The sequence below is a fragment of the Monodelphis domestica genome, chromosome 1, assembly GCF_027887165.1.
Source record: "Monodelphis domestica isolate mMonDom1 chromosome 1, mMonDom1.pri, whole genome shotgun sequence".
Taxonomy (NCBI): Eukaryota; Metazoa; Chordata; class Mammalia; order Didelphimorphia; family Didelphidae; genus Monodelphis; species Monodelphis domestica.
The window spans coordinates 606,939,776-606,967,354 of record NC_077227.1 but is presented as its reverse complement, the minus strand read 5'-3'; the positions used below and the strand labels follow the sequence as shown (position 1 = coordinate 606,967,354).

The window sequence follows — 27,579 nt, the reverse complement described above, 5'->3', positions numbered from 1 at the left end:
TTCTTGTAAAACCAAGTATCTCCATTGTTACAATAAGGAAATAACTAAATCAAATCTTCTAAAGTACAGTCTGAGTAGTTTTTAGGATTCACAGTACCAAAGTTTGTCTGAAATTATTGAAACTAGAAATAATTTTTTGTTTACCTAATTCATATGATTGTTTAGAGTAAAGGACTTTATAAATTGGCATCTGGTATATAGATATGAGTTGTTACTTTAATTCTCTTAAGTGCTGGTTTTGTACAAATCATGGGAAAATTAAAAAAAATACCAAATTTTTTAATGTGGCCTATTTTTAGCCATGTCAGTAACTTTTGTGCAGTCTACTCCTAGTCATCTATCTCTTCATTCAAAAAATAAAAGAAACTACTTCCCCTGATTAGGGCAAGGAATACATTAACTAGAAAGTAGTTTTAATAATCTCTTACTTTCATACTCCAGTATTATTAATAATTTTATTGAAAGCATTGTGGTACACTAGAAATAATATATGATTTGGAATCATACGTTTTATGTGCAATGGATGTTATCTAGAATTAAGATTATCTTTGGCATTTTGATTTGAAAATAATTTTCCATGGACTAGTTTTTTGGGAAAAGTACTTACAGAATAAAATTTTCCATAGCTTGGATCAATAAAAAAAAGGTTTTGGTTTTTTTTTTATGTTTTTTATGTTTTTTTTATGTTAGTATTTCCCTGTATGTCCCTCCTCTTTTCTGAGGTTTCTAATGCCAAAGAAAAGACAACAAAAGCAAAATTCTGCACCAAGTACAACCTATAGTCTCCTACTGCTCTTATGAAAACAGGGGTAAATGTCATTATGCTATAGGGACCACTTTGCATCAATTCATAGGAGTTTTCTCAGGTTTCAGTTTCTCACATTTGTCATTTCTTACAGTATAATAGTATAAGATTACATTCACATGTCAATTTGTTTAACCATTAATCAAATGATGGGCACCCAATTTGTTTGCAGGTTTATTTTGTATTAGTGAAGTGTTTCACCTAATATTGTTTTTAAAACTGTTATGAAATATCTCTACTGATTTTGACACTTGTTTACAGAAACTCGACCATATTTCTGTGAACTATGTGGGAAAACGTTTACTCAGCAAGGAGCTCTCAGACGCCATCAACGTATTCACACAGGAGAAAAACCATATAAATGTCGGGCTTGCGAGAGAACTTTTACAGACATGTCAACATTAAGGAGACATGTGTCGGTAGGTTAAATATCCATAATTTGATGTATACTAATTTGTTTGAAATTAGAAGGAACTGTTAAAAATTTTTAACAAATTAATCAGTTTATTTTTCTTTAACCCTAAATATTTTTGGCCCTTTTACTTACTTAAATATGAAATCAGCAGTACTAGAGGAATATATGCTCTATATTGTTTTCATAGTTGAGGCTAATAGAGTTGTACAGGTTTAACCTAAATTTTTGTTTAAAAGGTATTAGCTATATCATGAGGTATGCCATTTATTAAATAATTTTGAATAGGTAGTATTATCAAATGGATTGATGCCGTTATTATTTGTAGAAAGGCTTGGTAATGTCAAATATTATTTTAACAACTTTTTCTTATTAGGATAAGACCATTGAGAAGAAGGAAAGACATAATATGGTACAATTCCATCATTTTATAGATGATGAAGTTGTGGCCAAGAGGATTTAGATGATTTACCAAAGTCACAGAACTAGGGTTGGAGGTAGGATTGGGCCCCCCTACTTTTAGGCCAGTATATTGGAATAAAACCCAATATAAATGACCTTTAAAAATATTCTAACTAAAATAACTAAATCATGAAAGTTTATTCAAATTATATTCAACACTTTTCAAAACTTAACACTACAGGTCATTGAAATGGGCATCAGCCTATAGGAGCTAGCAGTAGTAAATAGTGACAGCCTTCTGTATCATAGCCAGGATAGAATTTTAGTCAACATTTTGATGATATTAATAAATTAGTCCATTATCATAATTTAGAATGCTTCTGCTATTATTTCTACACACTGAGTTTTCTTAAGAGCATTTTTAACCAGTGCTCTTTTTTTCTTCCATTTTTATTAGATACATGATCGAAATGCACATTGGAGAAGTTTCCTGATAGACCTTACTACTAAAAAAGACCACAACTGGTCAAAAATTGAGACCTTATCAGATGTGTGCATGGGTGAGGAACCAACACCTGAAATTTGGTCAGTTGACCAAGGCAGACTATATAAACCAGAGAATGCAGTTGTGAAAACTGCTAATGTCATAGCTACCAGTGTTTCTACTTGTACCAATAACCATTCCAGGGTATATATGTAACTATAAGACCTGTATTGATAAGCTATTTACACAGCACAATTACATAATTAAACATGATCAGAAATTTTAAAATCCTAGTTCAGCTGTATATATTTGAGTTAATGCTATAGTAAGCCTTTTGGGTTTGGGCTTTTTTTTTTTTTTTAAAAGAAGTGATATAAGAGTCAACAGTAAAAATAAGTTTGTTTCAATGAGTTTTAGTTCTTAGAACTCTTATTCACATATAAATGTATGACACTAATAATCCTGTTATATTAAATTCCACATATCATTTGTGTACATTTTACACTCATGTTTATACTAATATTAAGCTAATTCTAGGGGAGACATATGTATCATTACATAAAGATTAATTTATTTGTATATATTTATAGAATGGTTTTTAGAAGCTTTCTGAGCATCAAAAACATGAAATCAAGTTGTGCAATGGTAGGATTTAGAGGGTTTTTTAAATGAATGAAAATGGGATGTGAAATTTTACCTTTTGCTTGATTGATGTTGATGTAGTTGTTTTATATTTTGTCAAGGTCTCACTTGAATCTTTAAATTAAGCCAACAATGGGGTTGAATTATGATGTATATTAACAGATAATGCAAATCAATATTATATAATATAGTTTTGTAAAAACTTACCAGCATTGGAGGAAATCACAAAGAACCAGAAATGAAAACACAATTTTAGTGTCCTGTTTGTATTTTATTGTTTGTTTAGCATAATCTGGATTATGTATCATTAAGATTAATCTAATTCTACAGGGAAACCTAGCTCAGAGCCTTGCCAAAGTTCCCAGAACCTCAAAATATATATGTAATCTACAAACATGTTCTCAGTATTTGTGTCTCATATTTGAAAAGAAGTCTTCAAATGGTATTTTCTTTTTATGAAATCATTATGTTCTAGAGCTTTTAAAATGACCTTTATTTTTTCTTTATTGAACAGAATATTTTTTTTATTTAAAGCTATAAACCAGTAGCATTCTTTTCATATAGTAATAACACTATGCCTTTAGGACAGCATGACAGTAGCAAATGCCTTCGTCTTTTAGCTAGGTGATAAACATTTCTTGGACTTACTGCTAACTGCACTACCTCTAAAACCAAAGGATCTGACACAAAACAGTTACTGCTTATGTCCAGAGGAAAAACTTTAAGCAAAATGAGTTTCATCCTTTTATACAGGTAAGACTAATTAACCACTTAATTTCAAACAATAATTTTCCTAAACTGTGATTAGAGTTAACCATGGGAATCAGTGTTCAAAATAAATAAAATATCTAGGTAAGAAGCAAAGTCGTTGACAAAGACAAGGGGCTAATTTAGAGGTTTTTAGATTTAAAAAATATTTGAATTATCACCACTCTAAATGCAATGGCACATCCATTAGCACTGAAATAAAAAGGTGTGTTATTAAATGTGATTACAAAGTACAAATTATGTGCCTGTCTCATTCTTGGATGGATGCATGATCTCAATCCATTGCCTCAGACATCCTTTGCGACTCTTTTATCATGCAGTATTAACTTCTAGAGGTCAGGACTGTACTCTTTTTTTTCCCCCTTTAAATCTCAATAATCAAGCACACCACCTTGCTGGTACAATGGGTAAATTAGTGTTCTTAACTTTTCACTCTAGTTCTCTTTCCATGGCCCCAGAAGCCTTTCCCTAGGCCTTTTAGTATTTTCTATTTACCTCTTGTGGTGGGTTATGACTTAATGATTTCGCATTTCCCCGTAGCCTTAGAATGAACGAGTCCCTCAGATTAGGGCATTGTCTTTAAATGCATAGAGATCCTAAAATCTAAGGCTGGATTTGAACCAGCCTGCACTCCCCACTCTCCCATGATGCCTCCTATTTACATTGTTGAGAGCTGAATAAATGTTGGATTAGGTATTAAAAAGGACTTGGTACCTGTGATGTTTGTAGGACATTGAAAAACGGTTTTCAAAATTTCAAAACTCTGGAACCTGAGCAGCCTTCATTATAGAATTGTTCTGGGTCTTGGCGGGGGCAGGGTTTGGTGCCATAGTGATAGAGGACGCAGTGCCAGGAGGCCAGAGTTTAACTTTAGGACTGGGTTGTCAGCCTGGGGCTGGCAGCTCTGTCCGGCGTTGCAAGAAGACACTAGGAGTCAAGTTTAAAGACCCTTAGTAAGAGCCTGAGGTTGGATTCAGGAGCGCAGCCCCGGGACTGGACTGGGTGCCTCACCGGCCCAGGAGGACGGCTTGAGTCCCAGCGGAAGTGAGCAGTGTGCCCCTGAGCTAGGAAGCTCCTCATCTTTCCTCAAAGCCTTCAGTACTTTCCTCTACGGGTGGTGGGAGGGAAACTGTAACGGGAGCGCCCGCTGAAGCTGCAGCAGCTGCGCGCACTTTACTCTGAGGCAGCAAAAAAGATGTTTGGTAGCAGTCCAGTCGGACATCCATGACGTAATCATGAAGCTCACGTTCTCCACGTGACCCTGGCGTGATCCGTGCCATGTGACCCAAGATGGCGTTCTCATAGTCGCTCTGGTTGTTGCTGTGGGCGGGCGCTGTAGGAAAGGAACTGTGAAAACGCGCCCCCCGCCCCCTCATCCCCACTGGGGAGTGGGGAGAGGCCGGGGCAACTGCTGGTGAGGGAGTGGCGCGCGCCGTGGAGCGGGGGGGTGGGGAGGGAGTGCCCGGCAGCCAATGAGCTGCAAGCAAAAGGGAACCGAGCGGCCTCCTTCTTTCCCTTTGCCTTCTCCTTCCCATATCCCTCCCCGGACCTCGTCCAGGCGGATGTTCGGCGCCGGGTGAGTGTCCCAGCCCCGGCCTCTGAGGCAGTGTCCCAGCCGGTTCCGAGTCCCTCCGCCCCGCAGCTACGGCTTCCCCCTGCTTCTCCTTGGCCCATCTATGTCGTGGGGGCGCCCTCGCGGGCCTAGGTGAAGGCTTGGGGCTCGAAGTTACCGAGCCCAGAGGCCGGCGAGGGCAGCCACCGGGCAGGGGCGGGAGGGGCCCGGGTAAGGACTTGTGGCCGGAGTGTAGGGAAATTCCCGGGAATTTAGGCAATGTTCCTCCACCCTTCTCAGTGGCTACCTCATTCGTGGGCAGCTCTGTGGCCAGTCCTCACCTTCATGCGGTCCGTGATCTGAGTCAGACGCCCGGCCCCTTTCTGTAGTGCAGGTGCAAAACCTGCCCCTAGGTAAGGGAGCGGAACCAGCGGAACTAACTTTATGAGAGCTGGTGTCTTTTTTTTTTTCTCCTCAGCGCCTAAGCCAAGGTGACAGAGCAGGTCTGGAAGCCTGGAGGCAGGTTCATATGGAATAGACTTAGTATTCTTTTCGATGTTCTGCTAATGATCCTGTCAAAAATCTTGAAGTCAAATGGTCCAGCCAAGGCTTAGCAATGAGAATTTCATGCCATTTGTTGGGTTCCCATTAGTTCACCAGATTTTTATACTTAAGCTAGACAAACATTTATTGAATACTTCCTATGTACAAGGTGTGATACCAAGATGAAGTTACTACTCTCAAGGAGCTTACAAGCTTACTGGGGTGGTAGGACATATACACGTATTTTAACAGAAATATAAAGTATCTTAAGTACTATGAGTAGTATAAGTAATGTAGAAGTTGAGGTAATATTCTCTATAGTGCAGCTGGGAATATGTCCTTGAAGGTGTAACATTGGAATTGAAGGAATAATAACACATAGAAAACTGGAAAAGAGTTAGGGACATATTCCAGAAAGAACAAAAAGTAATATTGCAGCATATTAGGGGATATAAATGGATGGCCTTGGCTGGAGGAAAGAGTGTTTATTGGGGGAAAAGAAGATAAAGCTAGAAGCAGGTAGACACCAGATTTGTGAATTACTGAATTAGGTATACCCATGAATGTTAGGTTAAAGCTTTTAATTTTATTCCTTAGTGATAGGAAACCCTTGAAGGTTGTTTTAGGAAGATTAATCTGGCATTGTTTGAAAAGGAGTTAGGAGAACATTGAAGTTGTCCAGATTTGAAGATGAAGGCCTGGAATAGAGTTGTGGGTAACTATGAAAATGATTTCTTTAATAACTTAAGTAGGGATTAATTGGGGGTGGTAATTTCTGCAGGATATTTGAGTAGAAGTGCCTAGCAAGCAAATAAAAATATATGACTAGAATTCGTGTTTGGAACCAGTGGTAGAAATGTAGATATAGCACTTATTAAGCACTTATGTGTCAAGCAGGAAATGAATACCAATTCTTCAAGAAGTTTGTTTTTATGGGGAAAGATGACACATAAAGGGATGATAGAAAGCAGGAGTTCCAAGGGAGTGAGGTCCTGCATCAATAATAAGGAGAAGAGCTAGTATAGTTATAGGGGTAGAGATGAAGCTTGCAGTAGGGCTAAAGCCCCAGTGGAGTCATCCACATTTAAGGATGATAATTGAGCTCTCAAAGAACAGTTGAAGGGAGCTAGTGATCAAACTTTTGAATTATGAGTAAGCAAGCAGGAGGAAGAACCATTGAACCTTTTATAGTCTTTATAAAATTAAAATAATATATATAGTTTAGTATTTTAATGTCATTAATTGATTTTATTTTAACTTATTTTTCTTTTCAAAGTTGTTTTCAGAAAAAAGAAAGATGGAAAGTGGTGCAGTTCTGCTACAGTCCAAGTCATCACCAATTAATCTTTTGAATGAAATGCATCAATTACGCCTTCTTGGTCACTTGTGTGATGTGACTGTTAGTGTAGAGTATCAAGGTGTTCGAGAAGAATTTATGGCTCATAAAGCTGTACTGGCAGCCACAAGCAAATTTTTTAAGGAGATGTTCCTTAATGAGACAGCCATGGATGGAACAAAGACAAATGTATATTTAAATGAAGTACAGGTTGTTGACTTTGCTTCTTTTCTTGAATTTGTCTATACTGCAAAGGTTCAAGTAGAAGAAGACCGTGTGCAGAGAATGTTGGAAATGGCTGAAAAACTGAAGTGTTTAGACTTATCTGAAACTTGTTTTCAGTTAAAGAAACAGATGTTAGAATCAGTACTTTTAGAGCTCCAGAACTTTTCAGAGTCTCAGGAGCCAGGAGAGAATAATACTTTTCAAACAAATGATGTTGTACTTGATTCAGTGGCAAGCATAATAGTAGAAGTTCCTAATGATGATAGCCTTTCTGATTCTTCAGATTACCCTGCAGAAAGAAATAGCAATGGTTTAATACCACAGACAACACAAAGAAAGTCAAAGGACAAAGTAGATAAGAAAAATGAAGTTATGAAACCCCCCTATCCTAAAATTAGAAGAGCCAGTGGAAGATTAGCTGGTAGGAAGGTATTTGTAGAAATCCCTAAGAAGAAGTACACAAGGAGACTAAGAGAACAGCAAAAAAATGCTGATGATAGTGTAGAGAACAAGTCACCAGAAGACCAAAGTATACTTGATGTGGAGATGGTGATAGAGCCAGTGACAAAAAATGTGGAACCAAAGAATGAGGAATGTGATGCCAGCTTTGAGTTGGAGGAAGCTTTGAAAAAAGCCGAGGAAAAGGATAATAAGAAAAAGGGCAACTTTAAGTGTATCACATGTGAAAAGGAGTTTCTCTATGAGAAGAGTTTCCTGAAACATATCAAACATAACCATGGTATTGCTGCTGAAATCACATATCATTGTGATACATGCAGCCAGACATTTGCAAACAAGTGTAATTTGAAAAGCCATCAACGCCATGTTCATAGCAGTGAGCGCCATTTCCCCTGTGAACTCTGTGGAAAGAAATTCAAGAGGAAGAAAGATGTTAAAAGGCATATTCTTCAAGTTCATGAAGGTGGAGGGGAACGCCATCAGTGTCAGCAGTGTGGCAAGGGCTTGAGCTCCAAAACAGCTCTTAGGCTTCATGAACGAACTCATACAGGGGACAAACCATATGGATGCACTGAATGTGAAGCTAAGTTTTCTCAGCATTCTGCACTGAAAACACACATGAGGTATGAATAGGCTTCATTATACTTGTAGAAAAAGTTAGAGGACTGGGAAGTCAACACTTTGACCTAAGAAAAAGCATCCTTCTAAAATGAAATATATTTTGTTTTCAGATAGTGTTTTTATATTTGAAGGAATCAAGCCTAAACTATGACTTTAAGCTTACTGTAAACCAGGAATTCTTAAACTAGGATCCATGAAATTTTTCACTTAATTTGATAAAAATATAAATGTAATTGGTTTTCTTAGTAATCTTTTATGTTTTGTGTATTTAAAAATATTATTCTAAGATTAGAGGGTCCAGTTACTTCACCAAAAAACTTCCAGAGGGGTTTATTATACAAATAAGATTAAGAACTGATCTTAGTCATTAAATGTATGCATACTACCTTCCCCCATAGGACCTGAGAAACTTAACAGTGTTGAGAGATAGAGACTGGCTGCTTCAGGAGAGGGCATGTGTACTTCTCAGAACACTTGTGCATTACTCTGCATTGCAAAACTAGAAGATCCACAGTGACCTAAAGTGGTCCTCCCTCTATGTTTTTAAAAAGAGAGTTGGAGCTTATTCTTTTTTCTGTAATTTTTAACTGCAATCAAAGAATTAGAGACTATAATTAGGGCTCTTCAGCTCCTTGGAGGCTTCAGTGGAGGTACCTAAGGGTCTGAGTACACTTTTGCATTAATTCCCCTTTGAGTTTTAAAATGCTGTTAGCTTAGGGCCTGGTACTTTAAGAAGCCATTAATAAATAAATATTTGTTGCTTCTTGTTATACAATCTCTAGAACTGGGAGAGTAATAGCCTTATAATGCATACATATTTGCTTTATAATAATAATAGGTTTATGTGTCCTGTTGGGGTCATTTCCTCTTTTTTTGATCATGAAATTTATGATTGGTGCTGTGGTACATAAAAATGAAGTGCTATTAAACATTACTGAGTAGTTTGGAAATATGTGACAAATTATCAAAATGTGGTTCCTTAGAAAATGAAATACTACACTAATTTTCTTTTGAGAATTAGAAATCTTATGGCAACTAAAAAGTTCCTTAGATATTTATTGTTGATTATGCTGCATGGAGATTTTTAATGAGTTATAACTTGATGTAGCAATTCACAGTTTATAAAAGCTCATTAAAACTATTTACTAAGCTAGAATTATATGAAGGTATGTCTACAAATGTTTTTTGAGATAAGATGAATGAATAGATAAATGAAAATTCATAATTTTGATAAAATTTTCATATAATCATTCTAGTATCAAGTTTTGATTTGTGAAGGTGATAGCTGTATTTTCTTTGAACTTTCATTAGTCTGCTAAAGATGATTTTGGTCAAGATAAATTTATTTCAAGAAGCTTGGAGTGAGAGGAATTTTAGTTAGAAATGTATCATATATATGTCGAGAGAGAGGGAGGGAGGAATGAACTTTGAAGTAAAAACATTCTGAATTATACTGGTATATTGTAATTTCAGAATTCATACGGGTGAAAAACCTTTTGTCTGTGATGAATGTGGTGCAAGATTCACTCAAAACCACATGCTGATATATCATAAAAGGTGTCATACAGGTAAGTGATTGTGCTGTCAGTGTCATACCTATAGGAGAAAAAGCCACAGAATCATTGAATACTAGGTCTGAAAGAGAATTTAGAAATGGTATAGTACACCCCTTAGTTTTACTGATGACTGAAGAGGACCAAAAGAATTAAGTGAATTGCCTTAAGCATACAAAGTTTACCAAGATAAACTTAAGTTTTCTGACTTTAAATGTTCTTTCCAATACTACAGCTACCCACTTATTTATACATTTACAATTTGCTGATTTAACACTATTTAGAACTTTTTTCCAGTTGAAATATACACAATAGAGAATTTAATTAAGAATCTAAAAAAAACTAATGATGATCTGTGAAGTTGTGTATTTCCTTTACCTGTAAAATCATTTCTCTGTCTTATGTCATATAACCCAAGTAAAAAATGAAATTAAAAGAAAGATGAATGAAATTTCCATTGCCATAATATTTAGTCTATTAAAACATGTAACTTGATTTTTCTACTTGTTAATTTCACAGTAGGCAGTTAGATGGCTTAGTGGATAAACTGTCAGACCCAAAGACAGGAAGGCTCATCTTCCTGAATTCAAATCTGGCCTCAGACATTTAAAAGTTATGTGATCCTGGGCAAAGTCACTTAACCCTGTTGGCCTCAGTTTCCACATCTATAAAATGAACTGGAGAAGGAAATGACAAACCACTCCAGTATCTTTGCCAAGACTTCAAATGGGATCACCAAAAGTCATATGTGACAATTGAACAACAACAATTTCACATCAAGATTCCCTAGTTAAAAGTCAAAAGCTCAGGTTAGGAGTAGAACACTGGGTATGAAGAAGGGAATCTATCACTTTAAAAAACGGGACTCTGATAGACATTTTAGTTTGGCATTTTTTTGTTTTGGAATTTTATTTTGTTTATGATATCTCAGTCTCTCCAGAGCTATAAAAATGATTTGAATTGAGGAATGATAAACATTTTGTTCTTTTTTTTATGTATAGTTTGCTTTACTTTTGAATTACATAATACATTCAACATATTTGGTGATACTTCCTTTTAGTCTTCTTTCTATTCCCAATAAAATCCCAAATGTTTTATGTCTTCTGAAGGTAAAGTTATTTGTGATAGAATTTTTCTAAAATACACAGAAATACATATGCTTATGTTTTAAAAATGTTCATGTACCTTTTTTTTTGAGTAGTGGTCATTAGCTCCTCATTCTGTTCCACTCCTCCTAAATTGAGGAATAAAAGAAAAATTCCTTCATTTTCATTTCTTCTCCTCCACCTTTTCCTTCTTTGCTTCCTTCCTCTCTTTTAGAATTTGTTATACTTTTTATTAACAGATCAACCAATAGAAATATTTTAAACATAAACTAAAATAAACATTTGTATAGTGCTTTGGGGTTTTCAGAGTGCTTTTCATGTGTGTCATTTGATCCTCATAGCAACCCTGTGTGAATTTTAGATTTACTCCACCCTGCTTAGTCTTTAGAATTCTAGCAACCAGGAATGTATACACCCCCACTTAAGGATTAACTGTGGGAGAGGATGGTCTATGACCCACATGTGCTAGTAAGTGACAAATCAAAAACAACTGACTGACCCCCTGGGCTGTCCTAAGCCAAGTTTAAGTCACCATTGGTACATGTGAGACACAGGAAGGGATGTAAAGAACTGCCTTTATATTTCACATCACTTCTGTGAGAGGAGCTTTTTTCAGACTTTGGGAGTGGAGCTTGAGTTGGAGGAGCTGGAAACATGGGTCCTGAGACTGGTTCCCTTAGGTGACCATGTGGTGAGTGATAAGGCTGACTCCCCTTTCCCTTGACCCTTCTGTAGGCAACAGCCTCCAAGGAAGCCCCCTCATCTTGGAGGAGGCCTTATGGCTGGAAGCCAAGCTAGATTTAATATTCTGGGAAGGCCCATTGGCTGAGAGGGCTCTGAACTCCCCCTGGCTCAGGTCAGGCCAGAGTAGATCTTCTACCCTTTTCCCTCTTTCTCCCTCATTCTTAATTTCTTCCTTCTATTGTAAATAAGCCACCATAAAATTCCATTCTGACCTGAGTATTTCATTGGGATTTAGAATTTAAATCCCCGGTGACCACTAAAATTATATTCAGTCTCAACCCCTAAAATTTATCCTTAGCACCTGCTAGGTAAATGCTAATAGATCCTTCTTTTTACAATGAAGGAATTGGGGCAGAAAGTGCTTAAGTAGCATGCCCAGTCATACCAATAGTAAGTTTCTGTAAGGGAATTTTAATTTTTTTTTTTTAACTCCCAAGACCTGTACCACCTAGCTACAAGTTGGTAGGCTTTTTTTGTTGTTGTTCAAAGGTACTCAAAATATGGTGTCTTTGACACTACTAATAATACTTTCTCACGCACTCTTTTTTCTTACCCTGCTTCTTCCCTTCTCCCCTCTAATGAGAGGAGGAGGACCTAATATATACATGCACGTTCCATGTCTAAAAATGTATGTCTCTTTTCATATTTTAAGTTCATAACCTTTCTGGCAAGAGATATATGCTGTGGTTCATCTTCATTATTTTTGGATTCTTTATCATTATTTTAGTTAGCATTCTAAAAAAGTTTTCCAGAATTCTTTCTATAATATTTTGTATTATATTATTATTTTATTTTATTATTATTTTTATATATTTTATTTACATATATAAAATATATTCTATATTATAAAATATTTATATATTTTTATATAATATGTATTATTAATTATTATTTTATTTTATTATCTATTAAGATTATTCTTCTAGTTCTGCTTTTTTTTTCTTTATAGGTTCACAGGAGTTCCTAGTTTCCTCTGAAACTACACATTTCATTATTTCTTTTGGCATAATATTGTATTTTATTCATATACTACAAATAATTTCAACCATTCTTCAAATAGAACACTCCTTTAGTTTTCAATTTTTGGCTACCAAAAACCTCCCTTAGATATTTTTGTACATGTAGCTCTTTTTTCCTTTTTCTTTGATCTCTTTGGAGTTTAGGCTACTAGTGGTATTTTGAAGTAAAGTATGCATATAGTAGTTTTAGGGGCATAGTTCCAAGTTACATTCTAAAAGAATTATAATATTTCACAGCTTTGCCATCAGTACCCCTCAAATGTTTTTTATTTTCCTTTAGTGTCATTTTTGCAACCCTGTAGTTTTGAGGTAGAATCTTAAAAGTTGCTTTATTTGCATTTTTGTAATCATTAGTGTTTAGAACACTTTTCAGAGGATTTTTTTCTTTGAAAACTGCTTGTTTGACCATTTATCTTTTGAGTATCATTTGATCATGTATTTGAAACAGTTCCTTATATGTATTGAATGTTTGACCTTTATTATATAAACTTATTGCAAGTGATTTTTCCTAGTTACCTGTTTGCCTTCCAGTTTTAGTGACATTGCTATTGTTTGTGCAAAAGCTAAATTTTACTTATTCAAAATTGTCCATCTTAGGTGATTTGTTTTTTCTTTAGTCATGAATTAAACTGACCCTCTATCTATAAACCTAAAAGGCAGTTTTTTTCCTTGCTCCTTGAATTTGTTGATGATGTGGTCTTTTTATGTATTGCTATATATCCATCTGTAAATTATTTTGATATATAATGTGAGGTGGTGTTTTAAGCCTGATTTTTGCCAGACTGTTTTTGGTAACTTTTTTCAAATAGTGAGTCACTTTGTCAATAATTGAGATTGTTGAGTTTATGAACACTATGCTAATGTGTTTGGTTCTATATATTTCATACATAATCTATTCCACTTACTGACCTTTTTTTTTTTTAGCCCTTCTGTTTTAGAATCAATACTGGGTATTGGTTCTAAGGCAGAAGATCAGTAAGGGTTAGGCAATGGGGGTTAAGTGACTTGCTCAGGATCACACTGCTAGGAAGTGTCTGAGGTCAGATCTAAATCCAGGACCTCCCCCATCTCTGGGTCTGACTCTCAGTCCACTGAGCCACCCAACAACTCCCCTGACCTTTTTTTAAAACCAGAATGAAATCATATTGATGGTTTTTATACTGGTAGAACTCTTCTTCCCATTTTTTTTCACTATTACCCTTAAAGTTCTTGACCTTTTTTTCCTCCATATTAGTTTCATGATTATTTTTCTAGACCTATAGAACTACTTCTTTGGGTACAGCACTAAATAAGGAAATTAATTTAGATAGTATCATAATTTTATTATAGGGACTCAACTCACCCATTAGGAATTATTGTTTCTAATTATTTAGTTCTGTTTTTATATTCTTCAAAGAGTATAGTTACTTAGTGAATGTTGGTAGATACCCTCCCAAATTACAATTTCATTAGTTACTTTGATTAGGATTTCTCTTTCTAGCTCTTCTTGCTGATTTTTTTGGTAATTATAGAAATTTTAATGATTTATGTCCTGCAACTTTGCTGATTAGTTTTGTTTAAATTATTAGTTGATTCTTTAAGATTTTCATGAGCACACCATTTTATTATCTACCCAAAAGTGTTTGGTTCTCTCTTTGCCTATGTTTATTAAGTTTCTCTTTCTTGCTTTATTATTATAACTAGCATTTCTGGCATTATATAGAACTTGTGATAATGTATATAAAGAGTGGGCTAGCACTCATGTGGGACTAGCAGCTCCCCTTTCTGTCTTAGAGGAAGCTTATTGATTTATAAGACCTATCTGTATCCTAAGGCTATTGATAGTAGACCAGCTATAGCATTCCTCCTGGTCCTTAGGAGGGAGAAAGACTCCTTCTTAATTGTATAAGGATGGACATTATATTTCTTAGACTTAGCTTAAGGACTTAAAGATAACACCAGATGTCTTGGTATTTTTCTAGGAGCTGAAAGTATAGTAGGTAACAGTTTTTACCAGTAATTATAACTTTAAACTAACTCACAGGGAAACTAAACTCCTATAACTCAGAAATTGTCCATTGTTTGAGTCCACTTGCAAGGTTAGACATAGTAGACCACCCTCCCTGGGGTCTATCTGCAACCCTCAAAGATCACAGATTTCTTTGAGATGAAAATAAAACAATGATTATTAGGAAAAATGAATTTCAAAACTTTAATTCATTAGAAGCTAGCCAGCTGAATTTCTGAAATATGTCCAGAGATAAACATGATTTAGACAGTTTATAAGATAAAATCAATTAACTATAAATAGGATCAATAAAACATTCTGTTTCAAATAAATTTCTGAAGTCATTTACCTTTTATGCCATCTTTGCCAATGGGTGTGCTGAGTGTGAAATGGAACCTTTAGCATTTCAATTCTGTCTCACTCTTCATGACCTTATTGGGGTTTTCTTGGCAGAGATCCTGAAGTGGTTTGCCATTTCCTTCTCCACTCATTTGACAGATTAGGAAACTGAGGCAAATAGGTTCAGTGACTTGCCCAGGGACACACCGCTAGGAACTATTCGAGCCTGGATTTGAATTCGTCCTCCTGACTGTAGAGCCTGCACTCTGTCCATTCTTATCCTTTCATCATTTGTCATTTGGATAATGGCTTTTGTTTTTGTATATCTCTATATCAGAAATTTATAATTATTTTATTTGAGGGAACACTTAAAAATCAGAAACTGAAGCTGGCTACCTCTAATTCACGTCTTCTTAAGGTCTAAGAATTTTTTTAAAAATATATGATAGCTATATTTTAATGTAATTTGTTTCCTTTGTAGTTTGATATATTTTATTCTGTTCATTTTTAAACTTTGGCAAAGCCCACAGGTTTCAGCCTGCCAAAAGAGTCTCTAACTCAACAAGATGGAGGACCTCTGCTTTAGTAGAATATTGATTTAAGTATGCTTAACTCTTACCCTCTGGCCTTAACAATTATTTCATTTACTTATAGTTTTTATTATTGAATAGTATAGGTCAGTGATGGTGAACCTTTTAGAGACTGAGTGCTCAAACTGCACTCTCAGTGCATGTGAGCCCTCCCTTAACCCAGATAGAATCAGGAGGAAGCGCTCCCTTTGGACTGCTGGGCAGAGGGATGGGTGAAGTGAGAAATGGCCTCAGGCATGGTGAAGAGGGGGAGGGAAGCAGCCCCCTCTGGCAAATGTACCATAGGTTTGCAATATAGGTATAGTAGTGATGACTTTTAGAAATAAAAGTTGGTATTTAACCCATTTGTTTCTTCCTCTTTATGTATTTTGGGTATAATTTTTTATTATAGTCTTGTTTCATATTTCATGTAGGGGAGAGACCTTTTATGTGTGAAACATGCGGCAAAAGTTTTGCTTCTAAGGAATATTTGAAGCATCACAATCGGATCCACACAGGATCTAAACCCTTTAAATGTGAAGTTTGCTTCAGGACATTTGCACAAAGGAATTCACTTTATCAGCATATCAAAGTCCATACAGGTATGACCTGAACTTCTGTTGAAAAGGGAATTATTTTTCAAGAAAAGTGTCCTCAGTTTACAAAGGGGTTATGTCCCCAAATATGCATATAAATTTGTTTTTTGGGATTTGAAACATGTTTTCCTACAGAAAACAATGTTCTTTGCTGTGGTATGGTTCTCAGTCTAGCTTTCATCCTACTTGTAAAGTATCAGGAGACATATTACTATACCAAAAATAAATTTATAGAACTTAACTTCCCCGTGTAATCATTTTAAGAAGGGTAGGAGATACTTTTAGAATTTGGGGCTCCAGGTACCCTTCTTTCCTTTCCCTTTCAGTGGAGACCCACATTCCCTTCTTTCAGCCCTTCTCATTTTCTAGAAACATTGGAAAATGCTATCTCTTGGGTTTTCCTGCTCCATTAAAAGTTTTGATCCTTTGCTATTGCAAAAGCAATTTGATTTATAACAAAATTAAGTAATTGTACATGAAGATTGGAATTTTCTGGAGATGGGTGTGGGAGACTAGATCTTAACACCATCATCAAAGAAGAGTGGAAGGAGGTGAGTTCCTATGGCTATAGCCAGGGTTGTTCATCATTCTGAAATTCAGGTTTATGCGAGTCCTCAACTAATGAAATAGTCTCACTAGTTTGTAACCTGAAAAAATGCTATACCATTTCAGTGGTAATATTGATTTGGTTTTTGTCTAGACTAATGATTTTGTCAGTGTAAAGAGCTCCCAATGTGAAAGCTCCCTCCAATTATGCATATCAGCCACTGAGAGGTTATTCTGTTTTGACTCCCTTATGTCTCAGAGACAAGATGAACCCGTGTCCTCCAACATTGGCTTTCTATTCACTAATGGGAGAGAGTATTAAAATGCCATTTTTACATTTAGTGTTTCCTGACTTCTCATGTGACTGGAAATGGAAGAATCAAGCGGAGTAGTAATTAATCCAACATGGAGATAGGAAGTTTGACTTCTCTTTTCATGGATAATCATAATGAGAGACTTGGTACTCTTATGTATTTAGAATTTTTACCAGTTGCTAAAGTATGTGGGATATTTTGAGTAGACATATGGAAAATAAAATGTTGTTATGATATATTAGTTATAGGTATCTGTTATCTGTCCACCTGTCTATCCTTCCATTCATTCTTCTATCTGATGAGTAATTTCCTCTACCTGTGCAAGTCAGTACCTTTTCTATGATGAAGTCCTAGGGCAGTGATGGCAAACCTTTTAGAGACTAAGTGCCCAAACTGCAATCCTCACACCACATGTGAGCCTCCTTACCCGAGATGGGAGAGGACAGCCCCATCCCACACAAGTGCCATAGGTTTGCCAACACAGCCCTAGAGCTCTGAGAAGTTTAATGACTCCAGAGTCACACAGCCAGTATGGGTGAGAAGGGTGGGCTTTATACTCAGGTCTTATAAAAGAGTCCAAGGCCAGCTCTCCATTCTACCATGGATACTCATATATATAGCAAAAGAAACTCAGTTTTTGGGTAGTTTTTGGTTTTGAATTTTTTGCAATGCAATTTTTGCAATGCAATGCAATGCAAATGCAAATTTTTGGCATTTGTGGTCTTGGTTCAAGCTGCTTGGTATAATTTTATTTCGTAATTAAATTGGAATTGATAAGATTCCTGGCTTTCTTCAATGTCCTCATATCCTAGAGAATAGCATAATTTGAAAATAGACTTTCAAATGAGTGCTTAATAAATGATTTCTGTGTTTGACAGTAGAAAACTCATCAATGTATCTTGTATATCTTTTTTCAGGTGAGCGTCCATATTGTTGTGATCAATGTGGAAAACAGTTCACACAGCTTAATGCCTTGCAGCGTCATCATCGAATCCACACAGGAGAGAAGCCATTCATGTGCAATGCATGTGGTCGAACATTCACAGACAAGTCCACTCTGCGGCGGCACACTTCAGTAAGGAGGAACACGTGATTTACATGTTCCCATTCACCTGCTCCTGTCCCTTGTTCTTTTAAATGTTTTTTCAGTTCAGTGAATTAGTGTATCTTAACTAAAGTTAAAATTATTTCACAATAATTTTGTGAAAGTTCTATTAGCTTCTAGCCAGTCTTTTCAGTTCTCTTGTTTTTTCTTCCTTTTTTTAAAAATTTATTTAGTCAATTTAGAAGATTATTCCTTGGTTACAAGAGTTACATTATTTCCCTCCCTTCCCTCCCCCAACCCTTCCTGCAGCTGATGTGCAATTTCATTGGGTATTACATGTGCCCTTACTCAGAACCTATTTCCATGTTGTTGATGTTTGCACTAGTATGTTCATTTAGAGTCTACATCCCCAACCATATCCCCATTGACCCATGTAATCAAGCAGTTGTTTTTCTTCTGTGTTTCTACTCCCACGGTGTTTCCTCTGGATGTGAATAGTGTTCTTTCTCGTAGCTCCCAAGTTGTTCAGGATTACTGCATTGTCACTAATGGAGAAGTCCACTATATTTGATTATTGTACCACAGTGTATCAGTCTGTGTACAATGTATTCCTGGTTCTGCTCCTCTCACTCTGTGTCACTTCCTGGAGGTTGTTCCAGTCTCCATGGAATTCCTCCACTTTATTATTCCTTTAAATACAGTAGTGTTCCATCACCAACATATATCACAATTTGTTCAGCCATTCCCCAATTGAAGGGCATCCCCTCATTTTCCAATTTTTTGCCACCACAAAGAGTGCAGCTATGAATATTTTTGTACAAGTCTTTTTCCTTATTATCTCTTTGGGGTACAAACCCAGCAGTGCTATGGCAGGATCAAAGGGCAGACAGTCTTTTAGCGCCCTTTGGGCATAGTACTAAATTGCCCTCCAGAATGGTTGGATCAATTCACAATTCCACCAGCAATGAATTAATGTACCAACTTTGCCACATCCCCTCCAGCATTCATTACTTTCCTTTGCTGTCATGTTAGCCAATCTGCTAAGTGTGAGGTAATACCTCAGAGTTGTTTTGATGTGCATCTCTCTGATTATAAGAGATTTAGAACACTTTTCATGTGCTTATTAATAGTTTTGATTTCTTTAACTGAAAATTGCCTATTCATATTCCTTGCCCACTTATCAATTGGGGAATGGCTTGCTTTTTTGTAAATTCTTTATTCTTTGATTCTTCATAAATTTGAGCAATTAGACCTTTGTCAGAGGTTTTTGTTATTTTTGAAGATTGTTTCCCAATTTGTTGCTTCCTTTCTAATTTTGGTTGCATTGGTTTTGTTTGTACAAAAACTTTTTAATTTGATGTATTCAAAATTATTGATTTTACATTTTGTGATTTTTTTTCTAACTCTTCCTTGGTTTTAAAATCTTTCGTTTCCCAAAGATCTAACATATATACTATTCTGTGTTCACCTAATTTGCTTGTAGTTTCCTTCTTTATAGTCAAGTCATTCACCCATTCTGAGTTTATCTTGGTGTAGGGTGTGAGATGTTGATCCAAATCTAATCATACTGTCTTCCAATTTTCCCAGCTCTTTTTATCAAATAGTGGATTTTGGTCCCCAAAGCTGGCATCTTTGGGCTTATCATAGACTGTCTTGCTGAGGTCACTTACCCTAAGTCTATTCCACTGATCCTCTTTTCTGTCTCTTAGTCAGTACTAAATTGTTTTGATAACCACTGCTTTATAGTATAGTTTGAGATCTGGGACTACAAGTCCTCCTTCCTTTGCATTTTTTTTTATGATTTCCCTAGATATCCTTGATCTTCTGTTCCTCCAACTTTGTTGCGTTTTTTTTCTAATTCAGTAAAAAAGTTTTTTGGTAGTTTAATGGTCATGGCACTAATAAGTAAATTAATTTGGGTAGGATTGTCATTTTTATTATGTTAGCTTGTCCTACCCATGAGCAGTCGATGTTTTTCCAATTGTTTAGATCTAGTTTTAATTGTGTGGAGAGTGTTTTGTAGTTGTGTTCATATAATTCTTGTGTTTGTCTTGGCAGATTCCCAAGTATTTTATATTGTCTAGGATGATTTTAAATGGAATTTCTCTTTGTAATTCTTGCTGCTGAGATGTGTTGGAGATATATAGAAAAGCTGATGATTTATGTGGGTTTATTTTGTATCCTGCAACTTTGCTAAAGTTGTTGATTATTTCGAATAGCTTTTTGGTTTATTCTCTAGGATTCCTTAAGGTAAACCATCATATCATCCGCAAAGAGTGATAACTTGGTCTCCTCATTGCCAATTTTAATACCTTCAATTTCTTTTTTCTTCTCTAATTGCTACTGCTAGTGTTTCTAGTACAATGTTAAACGATAGAGGTGATAATGGACATCCTTGTTTCACTCCTAATCTTATTGAGAAGGCTTCTAGTTTATCCCCATTGCAGATGATGATGTCTGATGGTTTTAGATATATATTGTTTATTATTTTTAGGAAAGGCCCTTCTATTCCTTTGGTTTCTAGTGTTTTCAATAGGAATGAGTTCTATTTTATCAAAGGCTTTTTCTGCATCTTTTGAGATAATCATGTAATTTTTGTTGGTTTGCTTGTTAATATTTATCTTGTTTTTCTGAGGAGAGGAATAAGTGGTGTGATAACCTCAAGGCCAAGAATGTTATATTCTGTTATATTTGTCTAGTATGAGCTGCCCCCCTACCCCCAATGAAATCTTTTTGAAAGGAAAAAATATATGTACTTAGAAATAATTATAAAAATACTACATTAAAATACTGGGCTGTTTGAGCAGTTGTGTTTCTAAAAGTACAGAAATGAGTTATAGCACTGAAATATAAAATGTAGAAAGTTAAAGGCAATGAACTTGGGAAAGTGGGGGAATTTAGAATAGTGAATGTCAAAAATTGAAAGTGAAAGTATAAGAAATACTTAAAACCAAAACTACTAGCTTTATGTGAGTTGTTTTTAAATTGCTCAAATATATTTCATGTAGTTTCATGGAATATATAACAATTGTCAGATTTTTCAAACAAGGGCCTTCATAACTAGCAAAAAATGGCAGATTGAGGATTTCTAAATTCTATCACCTTCCACTTTATTTTGATCAATGTTCTTCTATATCAGGAACATTCTGTTCAGATTAAGTGTAACAATTATTTTTCATCAAGGCAGAGGATGCTAGTAACATGTGCTTTTGGAAAGAAATATCTTGTGAAGTTCTCCTCCCTGACTTATGTGGTGACAATGAAATAAACTGATGGTATTTTCTTCCTCTTCTGGTTAACCCCCACCCCTCTACCCCTAAATCCCTTCTGCAACCCTAGAGCATTCTTTCATTCTGTTCATCATGTTGTGTTGGCTATAGGTTTAAAAGATAACTTCTGGGAATTAAGTACAAACCCTTCTCTCCATCATTATGACCAAGCTTTTTGAGGTCTATCCCCAACTAACAACTTTCTGGTTGAGATTATGTGGACTCTGGAACTTATTTTGTTACTGAGGAGACTTAACACAAATAGGGCATTCTCGCTTGCTCTTTCTCCTAATGTCACCTCTGCCCCCCTCTCTCTCTTTCATTTCTTTTTTCTGCTCTATGATATTGAAGTCTATTTCCCTATCTATATAGTTTCTAGCAGCAGCTCTAGGACCATCTATAAATGGGAAAGAAAGACCAGCTTCTTTAAGTAGGAGTATTCCCAGAGGCTTCCATTAACCATCCTCCAATTTTCTTCTGGGCTCAGGAACATAAGGGAAAGAGATTTCAAGGTCTTTGCAGTAGGATCACTATTGATAAGGGGCCTGGGTCTTTTTACTGGATGTGTGTAAGAAATTGTTCTCTGTCTCTCCTGAGCAACAAAATCATGTTGTTCATGCTTATACTGGTGCTGGTGGTGAAACCAGTAAAGCATAAAGTTGTATCTGACATTAAGGGCCTCGTTATAAACTTTACTTAAAATTTATATAAGACTGGTTGGGGGATGTGGGGAGTTTCATATACTTGGTCTAATAGAATAGTTTTCTTTGTACAGTATTAAACTAAATGTAATACATGATTAGTTACTTACAACTTTTAAATAAAGATGATTGTTGTTAGTAGGTTGGTATAAATCTTTTAAATTATGCTTATAGTTCTTGCCTGGTGTTTTTAGGACAGATTAGTTTGGGATAATTTGCTTCATTTCAGTTTCCAGGTGTCCTGGAACAGCAAACAGGTTAACTTCTTTTGTGTTTTATTTTGCTTTTTTTTCCAAGGATCTTTAAGGATTTTCTGATTCATACTAGATCATTTTTGTAGAGAGAAAAATTAAAGTGCAGTAGAGCCCCAGTTTAAGCAGAGGAGACACTAATAGTTTAAAAGGCTAGAAATACCCAGTTCAAAACTTTTAAAAAAGCGATTCCTTAAATTAATGATGATGTTTGTGTTTTCTTTGTAGATCCATGATAAGAATACACCATGGAAATCTTTTCTTGTTATTGTAGAAGGTTCACCCAAGAATGAAGACAGCCATAAAACTGAGCAAATGGATGAGGATTATCCATCACCTAAAATATCAGAAAAGCTACTCTCATTTGCAGAAAATGGCCACTTTCAAAACTTGACTGCTGTCCAAGGAGCTCTGACTGCTTTACATGAAAACAGTCCTACTACAGACCTGGACTGCAAATCAGATGATCCTGCAGTCCCCCAGGAAACCCTCATAGCTACCACATTAAGTGATCTTACAGTACTTCATATACAGACAGACTCAGTTCAGCCATCACTCCATGCTTTGTCAAACATAGAATAATTGCTTCAAGGTGTTTGCTGAGAAAATCCAACATAGGAGAAACTTCTTTGAATACACATTGCCTGTGCTCAGAATCATGCCAATAGCATAGACATAGAATTTCCAGTGGGCACACAAACAAAAATGGGCTTTTATGAATGACATACTCAGATTTTCCTGAAATCACTGGTACTTGTACATCTTTATCAAAACATTTTTAAATTCTCACTTTTCAGACCCTGATCTGCATGATCTCAACTATACTTTCCTCAACAGTTAAGATTCTACTTCGAGTAGATGTTATATTTATTCCAAGGCTTGATTATTCTTATTTTTAACAAAGTTCCAGATAGCCTCTTTTGAACATAGTTTTTACCCATTTAGTTTCATTCCAGTTTCTTAATTTCCTATGAGTAGGTCCTTTGCAACCTTTTCATTGTCTCAATCCACCCTGACTTTCTGTATGAATGTATTTATATGATAATCTTAGGATATTTTTTCCAATTGAGTTAATTCTGAAATAATGTTGGGACCATATTTTTCCAAGTGTCTTCTCTGATAAATCAAGCCAAGTAATTGGAGTTTTGTGATCATTGAAATGCAACCCCTTTTAATGGGGAAGGAGTGTATTGTTGAGCTCAGTTTTTAATATCATTTAGGCACAAAAAAGGATAACCAATTAAGAATTTTTAATCTTAAACCCAGTAATAATCTCTTCACTGACTATACAGATAAGACTACAAAATATCTCTGTTATTTCTGAAATTCCATGTTATCATTGTTACCAAAGAATCCAGCAGTAATGTGCAGCATTTTGTCACAAGGTTGCTGAAAATTTATGCAAGAGCTTGAGAATGTGCTGAGGACTGCATTAGCTTTAGTCCTCTGGGGCATCATGTAGTGATTGTGGGAATATCTAGAATTCATTGTGGTGGCTTGACCTGAGGTAGATTTTCTTGACTAATAATTTCCTGCTACTTTTTGATAGAGGCATAATTCTCCTAACTTTCTTATTTAAGATTGGAATTTTTTTGACAAGCATATAACATTATAGAATTCCAAACATGTTTACTTGATATAGTCCAAATGGCCACGACTCAAATGTGTAATACAAGGTTGTATTTTAACAATAAGATTATACAGGTATTAAAAAAAATAATGGTGTAATCATCTCATTGCATTTCAAGATTAGCATATTTTTCTCTGCAATTTTTCCTTGAGAAACTTCTTTTGTTGCACTTGCAGCTGGTGCACTTTTAAATAACAAAACAAAACAGACTTTGACAAGTTTGAGCTCTACATTGCTAACACATATGTTCCAGTTTTTGAACTTGCTTTATTTTGGTGAAGTACTTTGGTTCAAATGTGGTCCTTGGCGTAAATCCATATGTTCACATCAAGAAAGAATCTTAACCATAAAACGTTTTGGCCCATCACTTGTGTTTCCTTTAAGCTTTATTTTGCTAAATATTCTGTGAAGAGAAATTGTGTGGGGTAGTTGTATTTTCTTTTGTTTTCATGAAACCACTGGAAAGTGCTTTAATCATGTAAATTTCTCTGGAGAAAGTCTGTTTTACTCTTTTTGCAGTAATTTGACTTTCATATACTAGTGTCACATGTTTAACCTATTTTTAGTAAAATATTCACAGTGACGAGTTTCACCACAACTACAATTTTAAAAACTCGATCTATATAAAAAATAAAATTGCAGGCTGTGTTTTCCCCTCTTTGAAGTCACAACTGTTTTTTTTTTTTTTAATTAATTTCTTGGAGAGGGAAAATCTATACTAACTTGTTTGTTTTTTTTTAAATACCAGTCAGAAGGAATTTGGATACTAGATTTTTATTTACTGATAGTTTAGTGGTCTTCAATTTTTGTAACTTTTCAAGGAACAATAAAGTTTTACCTTCAATCTTTTGATGAATGGATGTTTAGTTTCGTTGTGCTGTATCTATTAAGTTCTTTATATTCAGGACTTAATGATATATCTAAACTCAGGTGAAACCTGAATAGTAGTTGTGACTAAAGCACACTCAACTATGTTTAATTGTGTGAAAAGCTTTTAAAATCAAGGGCCTGTTAAGCTATTTTATGGTATACTATTGAAATTAAAATACTTAAAAATATGTTAAAAATGTTAAATTAGTGGTTTTTTAAATAACTTGGGCTCCTCTTTAATTGTAAATCTTTTATCCTATTTCAATACTGATAATCATGGTACTGAAGGGATAAGGGTGGAGAAGTCTTTGGAATTCATGTAGAAATAATTTGTGCATCTTAATTCTGTTATGTAAAAATTGAAATATGCCATAGTATCATAAATCCAATATTAAAGTTAGAACATTTTGCCCTGATAGATCTAAATATTGAGTCTTTAAGAAATATTTCATATTATATCCATAAATATGGAGAAAGTCAAATTTTTAGAATGACACCTGAACTCCATTAGTGACAATATTGTTAACTGAAGAAGTTTGTAGCAATCATAGATCTGCTAATATTTGACAAATTCTAATTAATAACAAGGACTTTCTTCTGTGGGGATATAGTTAAGAGAATTAAAAAATATAGTGTCCCATGGGCACCTCAAACTTAGCATTTCTAAACCAGATGTCATCACTTTTCTCCTGCCTACAGTTTATCTCTTGGGGTCCCACCTACCATCTTCCATGTGCCCAACTTCAAAACTTCATTAGATGTCATGACTGAGAAATAAAACAATTGTCAATTCCTTCAACTTTCACATCTCTTGAATTTGAACCCTTCTCCCCCTTTACACTACTAGTCATCTGGACTACCATAATAAATAATTTTGTTTCTCCATTCCATCCTTTCTACTTCTAGTCTTTCTCTTCATGAATCCATCCCAGTAGAGTAGCTTGAATCTTCCAACCAAGACCATGGATTTTAGTAAGGGAAGAGCCTTTGAGAGAAAACATGCCCTTTGTTATTTAAGGCCCTCCAAAATCTGCCTTCAAGCTGACATTTTGGTCTTATTCTACATTACCTCTCAACATGTTCTTTTCAAACTAGACGATGCATTCTCAAGCTAGACTCACATTTGCCTTTTGGAAAGGTATCACCAGGAACTAACACTTGTCTGTTCAGTCTGCTCCCTACTGCCAGTTGTGTTCTGGTCTTATTCAGAGGCCTTGAAACAATTTGGATCTCTTCCTAACTTGGATTATGCTTATTCATGTATATGCTTTGCATTTCCATTTGCTCCTATTTCTACAGAAGGGAAGCTCTAGATTTTATATTTCTAATAAGTGTTTACTAATTTGTCCTACACCTCAATTTGAAATGCTTCCAAAATAGCTACCTTTGGCAATTTAAAAGCTTTAGATTCTCAAATTTAAGGGAAAGAGCTTAAGGATTAATTTCTCTTTGGGACTTTTTAGAGAAGAGTCCCAGGTAACAGTCCTGGGCACATTAACTTTAGAAAGTCCTTTGAGATAGTGTGAAACAACTATCACTGAAGAAACGAGGATGTTTAGTCCAGAGATAGGCAACATAGGAACAGTAAGGGCATTATAGTTTATATTCAGATATTTGAGAGGGCTGTTATTGAAGGATTAGACTTCTATCCAAAAGGAATCCTGGGCCTCCTGAAGAGAGAGGCAGTAAGTGCCTCTTCACTAGTTCTCAGAGTAAAGGTTGGATAAAGCCTTGTTGGGCATGTTGCCTGTTCAGACATGGGTTAGATTGACCAATGGCCACGGGTTCTTTCCAGCTAAGATAATGAAGCAATGCAAGAGCTCTTTCAGGTCACTGGAGTTCCAAACAATATCTATATCAAACTCCCATGGGAAAAGGGGGGAGAAGGGAACACAAGGTCTGCTATTGTGTGCCAGGTACAATGCTGAATGCTTCACAAACATCTCGTTTGATCTTCACAACTGCCCAGAGAAGTAGGTTCCCTTATTTTAATTGAAAGTGAGGCAGGCAGAGGATAAGTGACTTGCTCAGGGTTACCCAGCTAGTATGTATTTGAGGCCACATTTGAACTCGGGTCTTCCTGGTTCCCAATACTTTATCAGTTGTGCCATTTAACTGCCATTGAATGACTAAAAGGATTTTGTTAATATATTCATTTTGTATTACTAGATTTTGGTTGAATTTACACTAGAATAACCAGGCATTATCAATTGATGCAAATTTTTTTGACACTTGAATACAACTTAAGTTATTCCTACTTTATACTTCAACTTTCCTATATTTGTTATCAACATTTCTTGACATTCTAAAGGCTTCAAATAAAATATGTGCTTCTGCCTATGAGGACCAGATGCATCAAGTTGTGCCTATGCTCATGTGCTTCATATTTTTGTTGTAAATAAGAACTGATCCTACATTTATTTTTATTGGGCCATAGCATTGCCTATATTACATTTTCCCCATTTGAAGCATCAGAAGAATTATTCAAATGTTTATAGAACTTTGTGAAAAATTATTTACAGAGTAAAATAAAATTTTACCTTTGCATGTAGTTTCACTGTTTTATGTTTTTCTGATTTTTCAAATATTTAGGATTTATACTTTGGTTGTTATAATAATATAGCTTTGCTCACATCCTTACTGTTAAAATGTCTAAGATATTCTCTGAATAGGTTTTAAAATGAGTAATAATCCATCCAGCTCATCTGAGGGTAAACTTGCAAAGAGCGAATTCAGATATAATATTGTAACTGCAATGTATGAAGGAGAGGCCAAGTATTCCTCATTTGAT

The 27,579-nt window shown here is 35.4% G+C and overlaps 2 protein-coding genes across 9 annotated transcripts in view; both read left to right on the top strand.

The window, feature by feature from the left end:
* Positions 1 to 3,750, top strand: part of GZF2 (GDNF inducible zinc finger protein 2) — a 55,892-nt gene extending 52,142 nt beyond the window's left edge. For all 3 annotated transcript variants that reach the window (XM_056813811.1, XM_056813813.1, XM_056813812.1), the window contains 2 exons: positions 1,067 to 1,224; positions 2,077 to 3,750. In XM_056813811.1, coding sequence (XP_056669789.1) covers positions 1,067 to 1,224; positions 2,077 to 2,319 — 401 coding nt within the window. In that variant the 3' untranslated portion in view covers positions 2,320 to 3,750. The remainder of the gene's footprint in view (positions 1 to 1,066; positions 1,225 to 2,076) is intronic.
* A 1,031-nt stretch (positions 3,751 to 4,781) lies between these two features.
* Positions 4,782 to 27,339, top strand: GZF1 (GDNF inducible zinc finger protein 1). Of its 6 annotated transcripts, none has more exons than XM_056813815.1 (7): positions 4,794 to 4,927; positions 6,206 to 6,323; positions 6,885 to 8,251; positions 9,723 to 9,817; positions 16,001 to 16,168; positions 17,940 to 18,097; positions 22,517 to 27,339. In XM_056813815.1, the coding sequence occupies exons 3-7, from the start codon at positions 6,906 to 6,908 to the stop codon at positions 22,868 to 22,870; spliced, it is 2,121 nt and encodes a 706-aa protein (XP_056669793.1). In that variant the 5' UTR covers positions 4,794 to 4,927; positions 6,206 to 6,323; positions 6,885 to 6,905; the 3' UTR covers positions 22,871 to 27,339. The 6 variants fall into 6 exon arrangements, with proteins under 6 accessions (XP_007476678.1, XP_003339714.1, XP_056669793.1 ...); XM_007476615.3 differs by lacking the exon at positions 4,794 to 4,927 and adding an exon at positions 4,960 to 5,089; XM_007476616.3 differs by lacking the exon at positions 6,206 to 6,323 and having other exon boundaries at positions 4,782 to 4,927.
* Positions 27,340 to 27,579: the final 240 nt, after the last annotated feature.